We start from the raw sequence: 9,281 nt of genomic DNA, 5'->3' as shown, positions 1-9,281 counted from the left end.
ACATCTCACAAAATGGAAGGCTTATCACACTGAGTAAAGTAATCTTTGCGTTAAGTTAGTTAAAACTTAAATATGAGCATTCGGTTAGTTGAAAACCTCTAGTTTATTTTTGCGTCTATAATGCCTTTGTTTCCTTGAGTAGAATGATCCCAAACAGATAGAGCTTAGCCTCACACATAACTTAATAATAATAGTAATCAACAGTACGTGAAATGATCGACAACATTAAGGTGATGTCCATTTACATTGATTTGTGGAGCTAAGTTCCGTTTGGGGACTTCTGGAGCATGATTTCCGTATTCCTGAGGTTGGACAGACCAAACGAAGAAAAGCGTCAGCAGATTCATTGACTGCAAGTTAAAGCTCCTTTTCGGTGTGTACAAGAAGGGTGCAATCATCCGCATAAAAAAGCTCAGTAACAATCATCTCTTTAATGTTAGTATGAGAGAGCAAGCGTTGTGTGTTAAATACGTTGCCGCTAGTACGGAACTTCATGTAGACGTCCTCATACAGACGCCACCTCATTGTATTCAGCCTTAATCTAAAGAATATTGCGAAAAGTGTTGGAGCAAGCACACACCCCTGCTTTGCACCATTCTCTCTAGAGCAATGAGCTTATAGGCCATTGTTGTACTTGTATCTGATTGGATGTTTCTGATCCGCATCAAGTTGTTTGAGGATATAGATAACTATTTGAAGGCATCCGAGCAGGAATAACATCTTCCACAAGCCATCGCAACTCACTGCATCAAAAGCTTTCGATAGATCGATGAAGGCAGCGTAGGCTACAAGTCCAGGTTCTGCTCTATGCATGTTTCCTGCATTTGTCACTTAACGAAAATCATGTCCAGTGTACCTATAGCAGCTCGATAACCTCATTGACTATCAGAAAGTACATCACTTACTATGGTCAAGGAGTAAGAGACCTGACGGAATCTCCGAAAAGCGGATAGCGCTGGACGCCAGCTCGAGGGTTGGTCAGGTTCTCCTGGTAGCTGGCTGATTCGCGGGCCTATCAAATTTGTGGCGAGGTCTTCACGGCTGTGTGGGACAGTCTGGTTTGCCCCCACGAGTTAGGTACAGTATAAGAATCTGAAGTGTTCCCTCGTGGACTAGTCTCCTGCCTCGCATGGGATGGGGGAACCCATTGCCTTGGCTCAAAGGACTGTGACCCATGAACAGACGGATGTGATCATATTGTCGATGGCCTTCAGACAAGAGGATCGGTGAAGAACCAATCCTTCATTCTGGCCACGGGATAAAATCTTTTCACGGGTCAATGGTTCATAAAAAGGGATTTCTCTCGAACCTTTTTGGACATATCGACATCTCCTGCTTTCTCGTGGTGACATAGGCCATGCACATTTCCGCTCAAGAGCACTTATTTTGGCCGCAAACGGTCTTAACCATACAAACAGGCTCGGGTACGGGCAGGGCGCGCTGGCTGCTACGAATCTGACAGCAACAAGTTCGTTTCTACAGGCAACGGCACAAGTCCTAGCACTCATTAATAAGAAGTGATTAAAATCTTGGGATAAATCCTAGAGAGCCCATGGTGTCTGACTGCGCTGGCAGCATATGCGTCACCCAGAAAGCGACGATCCGTGGTAGCGGCAGAGGAGTCAATCATTGCGCAGTGTAGGACAAAACAATGTACTATTGGAGGATATTTGTCCGGTTCCGACCAAACTATGACTCCCGATGCTGTCACTGCGGAGAGAGCGTCGAAACACTGTCGCACATTTTGTACGATTGTCCCCAACTAAGTATAGGCGTGTCTGGACAGTCACTTATCATTCAGTATGGGGGCTACGAGGAACTAAACCGGACCTCCCAGTTTCTTGATAGAGCATTTCTGGAGGATTAGTCCTTCCTGCTTTATTGTTCCCAATCATAGTTCCTCTCAGGTTAACCTTTCCGTAAGAGCAACAGCACCCAATTTAAAAACCTCTAATGGAAAACCATCAGAGCCAGGCACTGTATGTCTTTTGAGTTTTCATATTGCCGTCTCAATCCAAGTCTAGGAAAGCTCCTACGGAAATTCAGCAAGAGACTCCTCAGAGACAACTCTTTTGTCGCTAAAAAGCAAACTTTAGTGCTCTGTCCACCGGTATATCAGGGTTTCTGGTGCCTTTGGCAAAGGTGTCCGACGATGTGTTTAAATCTGGAGAAATAGTCAAAAGTGCTTTTGATCGCATACAAATGAGAGTATGGCGGAATAGTATGTATGCATGTAAAGTAGGTTTTTTTTTTACCAGTTTTGTAAGGCTCCTTAATAAAATACAATGTTCTGCTAGAGGCTGGTGTCAGGGCCGGCCTAAGGCATTATCAAAGAAGGTAGCAGCCTAAGGCATCCGATTGTTGAGTACACTAGCCTGATTAGGTTTAAATAAAATTGCGTAATTTTCTTTTTTACCTAGGGCCTCCAAATTATTTAAGGCCTCCCCTGCTGGTGTGGACAGTGTAGAAGCACTTCTTACCGTTCAACATGGGGATGATCGCATGCCAAAGAGGATCTTTTTTTTTGTCGAGCTTAATGGAGGACGTTGTAACTGAGGTGCTTCCTAGGAAGCGCTATAAACATCCACTCTGGTGCCATTTTGCTCTCACTGACACAGAGGAAAGCAGCTAAAAGAGATGGAGAGCTGTCATGAAGATCGCCAAACACACATTTGAGACTCAAAGAAACACAAGGACCAGACAGACGAAAATAAAACTATTTCTTGCCTCTAAAATCTATTTATTTTTTCATAAGTGGATTTTTATTAAAGCTTTTGAAAAAGTGTAGAGCGGCCTCCACTTTCTTAAATCCTGCCCTGCTTGTAAAAGTAATCAATGAAAGGCAATGTAGTGGAGTAATAGTAATAGGCGAATAATTCTTTTTTTTTTTTTGGGGGGGGGGGAGTTGTGAGGTTTAACATTTACATATATATTTTGTGTGAAGAAACTCTCTTCTGGCGTTTTAGTGTTGTTTTTTTTAAAGCTTCAAACATTTATTCTGAAGATCAATTTTAATACGGTAGGCTATACAATTGTAAAATAACAATTGTAAAATAAACATAGATTAGGCTACGTGTAAAATAATGCTTTTAGTTCCCACAAGACATTAGCAAGGAGCCTAGGTTGGAGGAAAACTAGTGAGTTGACATCTATAAACATATGAAAGGCCAGTAGTGTTTTTTTGTAGCTGTTTATTTTAACAAAATTATATCAAATAAAATCAGTTCACATCTAACAAACAAACACATTCACACAAATAATATGACAGTTTGGAATACATTTTAAAAGAATAAATTATACACAAATATAATTAGGCCTATAGTAAATAGACATTTTAGTAATTGATTGTAATCTATTAAACAAATAGTTCTTAAAAAGTTTTTACACAAAAAAGAACATTTAAAAAAAAAAAAAGTAACTAATTACTATATTTCTTCTCTCTTGATAAACTTGTAAACTCAAGTGTATTAGTAAATTTGCACTAATCTTTGGAAATGTTGGATTCAACAGTTTGTTATAGGCCACACCTTCTTCTGCACTTGTTTTGTTCCTTTAGGACAGCTACTATTTCAAAAATGTATTTTTATAACATTCATGTCTTCTTAACAAAAACCTTGACTCAAGAAATGTGTATGAAGACACAAAACAAATAATAGAATGTAACTTATATATATTCAAATTGGTTCACTTTTGCATGTAAGCTGATTTTGCTGAAACAGAAATGCTGCTGACAATGCAACAATGGGGGCACCTGTTGGTAATCCTGGAAAGGGCCCACTGGATCCTGCTATGTCAATGTGAGAATAAGGCAGGGGTTGGCTGGAATCTTTGCCGTGCTGGAAAAAAAATTTTTTTTTGTTTAATATACAAGATTATTTGTTTGCAATAATTGTACTTTGTAAAGTCAATAAACTACTTTTTGATGCTCATTGTTAGACATTTAATATGCCAAATTTCATGAGTAACTATGTTGTAAAATGATGAAAACTTTAATTTAGCTCAAGAATTTATAATTAAAGTTAAGTCAGTAGCAGAGATCAGGTCAAACAAAGAAATCCTGCACTGAACTTGAGGTCCTCCGACAGAATGATTCAAACATATCAAGTGTTGCAATAACATGAAATATGTAGAAAGCGGAAACAAGGTTGTCCTCATATAACTTGACACACCTATATGGAGGACCTCACAGCAGTGGACACAGGCTCTGAAGAGGCAGAAGGTGTTACCAGTGCCTGATCTTTATAGAGACAGCTAGCCTCCGCGCAATGAGCTGAACAGGAGGATCTAAGTCTGAGTAAGTAAGTCATTGGCATGTAATACTGCAATATCATAGTGATTACATACACAAAATTGATGTTAGTGATGTTAACAAGAATATCAGCAAATATAAAAAAGCTATAAAAATTTAAAATAGATACTTTATTCAAATAAATGTAAAGGTAAGAATTCCAGTTGCACCAATGTGATTGGATGTGTTTTTGATAAGAACTTTTAAAATACAAATTTTGACCAATTAAGGTTTCTAATATAATAACTTAGAAAACAGAAGTCACACCTTATCTAAACCAGATGCCATGATAAGAAAAGCTGCAGGAGTTTGATGTCCACGATTGGTCAAAGTTGATGGACTGTTGTTGCATTGAAGAACATCTTCATACTCTGATTTACCTTTATGAAACTCATAGTCCTAAAAAAAATTAGAAAAAATAATGTTTTAACTTCTTAAATCTATTTCTTTCTTTGAAAGATTAATATGAGGTACAAAAGTTGAAACTGTATAATTAAATTTGAATAGCTATTTTATAAACTTTCTTGTCTGACAATTGAATTCTAAATAAAGTAGGTAAAATATTATATACCAATAAAACATTTATTATTAAGTAGTGAAAGAAACATATTTGTAGATCCAATTCTAAGCACCCGCTTCCTGTTTTGAAATTTATCATTGCAATCTTAAATAATAACAAGTAGTAAGCAAGTAAGAGTAAACAACAACAAAATTAAGATCTAGCATAATGAACACCCTAAAAACATTGAAACACTTTAGAACAAGGACAACATAGCTTATGTAAACTATGGATGTAATTCATATCAAAAAAATTTCAATTATGAAAATCACAATTTAATATTAAGAAAACAAACAAAGCAAATAAAGTCTTTTTGCTTTCAAGTATTTTTAAGTTAGCATTGTACGATAAAAGAATACTTCCATTAATGCTAATGTTCTGAAAACAGTGAGTGTTTCCGATCGCATTCATTTAGCCCTTAAAAAAAATAAAATGACAGAACAGAACCTCTCTTCTGATGGTGGAGATTTCAAAAGGATCTCCATACTGTTCCCCACTTTCTTGAATATTCTGAGCTGTGTTAAGATTTCTGGCTGGCCCATTGTCCAGGATAATCTAGAAATTAAAGTGTACAAAGTATTACAATAAAATAAAAAAAAAATTTGTAACTATTAGAATGCTAAAGAAGAAAATACCTACAGAATAATCAGGGCCGACAGCACGAATAGCATGTCCTGTCAAAGTGGCAATGGTAAATAGCTGAGGGTTTACTGCTTCTAAAGCCTTTAGACAAAGTTTTAGAAAGTAATACATTTTTAAAATCAGAAAAATGTAATCCAATAAAGTTTATGAAATATCTAAAGCAAACCTTGAGACCAATTTGATTTTAGTACAAGAGTATTATATAAATCAGGTTTTTAAAAAAACTTTGCAGCTTGAGATAGTTTTAGATTGAAACTTTTTCCAGGATCCTCATTCCAATAGATGTAAGTACTGGGTAGAAAAAATAAAATAATAAATACTGGTATGGAAATGTCAGTGACCTCATTATTATTTTCATAAAAAATAAATTAGCAATGAAATTTTTAAAAGTGTTTTTAAACTGAGCATTGGTGATGTTTATTTGTAAAATGTATACATGTTTTGGATGTTCCTACAATGTTGAAGATAATGTACTTCTTAGTCCAAAACTCCCACAGGAGGATGGGGGATGGCAGTGGGCAGGGCAGGGATGAGCCCTGGATCATCGAGATGATCGAATAACAGTCCAACAGTAAGTGATATTACTCAGCCAATGCCAACGAATTATTAAAACTTAAAAAAGAACCTTCTCAAGAACTGTATATCCTGGCTTGATTCATAAGATAATACACAATGAATTACCTTAACCTGACACAAATGAGATCCATCTATTATTTCATCCAACTAAATGCCAAAAAGAGATAGCTTCCTTTTTCATTTAATTTAATTAATTTGTATCAAATATACAGACTGTAGGATTCATTTGTTGAATAGTGGAACAATTGAAGTCCTCTTCACAAGTTGTTTTCCAACACTTATTACAAATAGTATAATTTGAATGAAGTATCAATATCAGTAAGAATTGTTCACATACACAATGAAATATGCAACTTTGCATGACTAAATCTATTGAGAATCTTAGTTTCCTGGATGCATATTCCTGGACTATAAAATTGAGTTATTATTCTCAGCAAGAGATATAAATGTGCTTTTTAAGCATTTGTTGTTTTTTTCTTGGTAGTATTTTTCTTGGATTAATGCACTCTTAAGAAAACTTGACCTTGAACAAAGAAAAGCAAATTGATAAAACTTTAAAGTGAATTAAGCACTATGTGTTTTAAAGATTCAATCCACAATATTTGTAGCATTTAAAATTTGATCCACGATATCTATAGTTTTTAAGATTTGACACTACCTTCTCTTTCATATGGCACAAAACATCAGCCATAACCATTCTCCCTTCAGCATCTGTATTGCCAACCCGCACTCTTACACCAGCACGAGATGTTATAATTTCATCAGCAACATAGCTCTCTACAACAAGAAAATAGAAGATCTGTAAATTAAGTCTCTAGTTCTAAAAAACTGTATTAGTCTCATGCATTAAATATTATGAACTATAAAAAATATCTATCTGAAAATAAATTTATATTTAATAAATGTACCTTCTCCAACGCTGTTTCTCACCATCGACAAAGCAGCTACAACTCTTAAATGATCTGGTTTTAATGAATCTATGACCTACAAACACAAAAAGATTAAAAATAATAATATAATACATGTAGGTGTATTCAAATTTTTTAACAGGAATTTTTCTTTTAGAGATTGCAAAGAATTGAAGAACCAGCAGCTATTTAATATTTAAAAAGGGCTTATCTTATCTTATATAATACAGACGTTACTTCAAAAAAGAAGATGATTACGTCCTATGCGTCATGCATTTAGTCATGCATATTAACCAATGACTTAAATTCTGCCAAGTCACTGGTTTTCCTGGCTAGCTCAGGCAACCCATTCCATGCTCTAATAGCACTAGGGAAGAAGGAATATTTGTACAAATTTGTCCTAGCATATGTGACGAGGAATGTGTCTTTATCTTTGTGTCTTTCAGAGTATTTTATTAAATTTTGTTTTTGTATTTGAAGATTATGGGTCAGTGTTTTATGTATAATTGCTACTTTACTTTTGAGTCTTCTGTCCTGAAGGCTTTCTAAATTTAGTGATTTTACTAAGGGTGTTACTCTAGTCAAATGTGAATATTCATTTGTTATGAATCTCACTGCTCTATTTTGTGTATGTTCCAGTTTCTTAATGTTTTCTTGAGTTGAGGGGTCCCAAACGGAGGATGCATATTCTATTAGTAGCCTAACCAAGGTTAAATAACATTTTAGTTTTATGTTCTTATTTGATTTATAGAAATTTCTTTTAATAAACCCTAATGCTTTCTTTGATTTTTTTATAGTTTCATCAATATGTGGATTCCATGACAGTTTTTCATTTATTATAACACCTAGGTATTTTGCGTGTCACTGGTTTGCCATGAATAAGATAAGGGGAATTAATTTGTTTTAGTTTTTTTGTTACTCTTAACAACTGACATTTTTCTGGGTGGAAAGACATGCTTTAATATGATTCCCATTTCTATAATTCATCTAATTCTCTTTGTAAAATATCTGAGTCTTGTGTTGTTTTTATTGTTCTATATATTATACAATCGTCTGCAAATAATCTGACTTTTGTTCCTGAAGTAATGCAATTTGGTAAATCATTTATGTAAATTAAAAATAGTAGTGGACCTAAAACTGTTCCTTGAGGTACACCTGAGTTTACTGTTATCAGTGTTGATTTAGAGCCATTTATTATTACAGTTTGTTCTCTCTCTATCAGAAAATCTTTAATCCACTGATGCAATGGACCACTAATGCCGAAATATTTTAATTTTTTAAGCAAGCTATGGTGGTGAACTTTGTCAAAAGCCTTGGAAAAATCTAGTAAGATAGCATCTATTTGTTCACTTAAATACTGTGGCATAGCTAGAGTATAAGCTGCCCAGTGCAGCAGTTTAAGTGATGATCTCAAAAAGAAATTGAAATAAAACTGCAAAAAGACTTTTTTCCCCCCAAAACAACATGCATTTATTGTTAGAGTCATGCTAATACATAAAAAGCAATCAGACAAAAAAACATTTAAAAAAAAATCTTACTCTTATGTGCGTTCTACCAAAAGTATCAATATTTTATTATCCGCTCTTGTTCAATGGACAATATTATCAAATTAGTGATTCGTAAATCTGTCATAGTTGATCGCAAATAATTTCAGTTTTCTAAGAAACTTAGCTTGCATGTAGCTACAGTTACCTTACTTGTCAGAAACCTGTGAGCCAAGATGATATCATCTAACCTTTTTTTTTAAAAAAAACAACACAATAGCTAAGCAGGTTCTAGTTTCAGAGGCTTCTGAGGAAAAGGTTACCAATCAGTTGAAAGCATTTTTCGCTCCTGAAGAAATACATTTTTATCCAAGTTGAAAGGAGAAAAATTATTACTGACTTTGATTCAATAGTTGAGAAGGCAACAAAAATATATACATCCTCCCAACTAGTAGTTCAAAATGTCTTTAAATAAACTTTTAGGTTATCAGTTTCAATGTACAGTCTCAAATTGACAATTTTTTTATTTTTTTTTAAAAGATACACTAAAGTAAGTGAGTAAATTCAAATTCTGCCTGCAAATAACAATCTGCCCGTTCCGATTTGGTAGAATTTTGATATATACTTGTAAATGTTTCCAAATTTTCTATAACTTTTGAAAGTATTGATATAGTTGGATAGTAGAAATTGCCTTGATTCTGTCCTTTGTCTAATTCTTCTTTAACTCATTTGAAAGGCCAACAGAATGCCAGATTCTGCTTTTAGAGAAAATATATTATGTCCAAAATTTTTTTTTGATGAGCAATACATACACTTTCTCGGAA

General features: G+C 34.6%; 1 protein-coding gene across 2 annotated transcripts in view; it reads right to left on the bottom strand.

Moving 5' to 3' along the window:
* Positions 1–3,174: 3,174 nt before the first annotated feature.
* Positions 3,175–9,281, bottom strand: part of LOC106074889 (putative aminopeptidase W07G4.4) — a 28,901-nt gene continuing 22,794 nt past the window's right edge. For both annotated transcript variants that reach the window (XM_013235773.2, XM_013235772.2), the window contains exons 11-16: positions 6,974–7,049; positions 6,724–6,842; positions 5,487–5,570; positions 5,295–5,402; positions 4,556–4,687; positions 3,175–3,836 (exon numbers count right to left, since the gene is read on the bottom strand). In XM_013235773.2, the coding sequence (XP_013091227.2) occupies positions 3,675–3,836; positions 4,556–4,687; positions 5,295–5,402; positions 5,487–5,570; positions 6,724–6,842; positions 6,974–7,049 (681 nt within the window). In that variant the 3' untranslated portion in view covers positions 3,175–3,674. The remainder of the gene's footprint in view (positions 3,837–4,555; positions 4,688–5,294; positions 5,403–5,486; positions 5,571–6,723; positions 6,843–6,973; positions 7,050–9,281) is intronic.

Source organism: Biomphalaria glabrata, chromosome 1 (genome assembly GCF_947242115.1).
Source record: "Biomphalaria glabrata chromosome 1, xgBioGlab47.1, whole genome shotgun sequence".
In the NCBI taxonomy this organism is placed as follows: Eukaryota; Metazoa; Mollusca; class Gastropoda; family Planorbidae; genus Biomphalaria; species Biomphalaria glabrata.
Note: the sequence above shows the minus strand (reverse complement) of the source record. Positions and strands in the feature narration are given on the sequence as shown.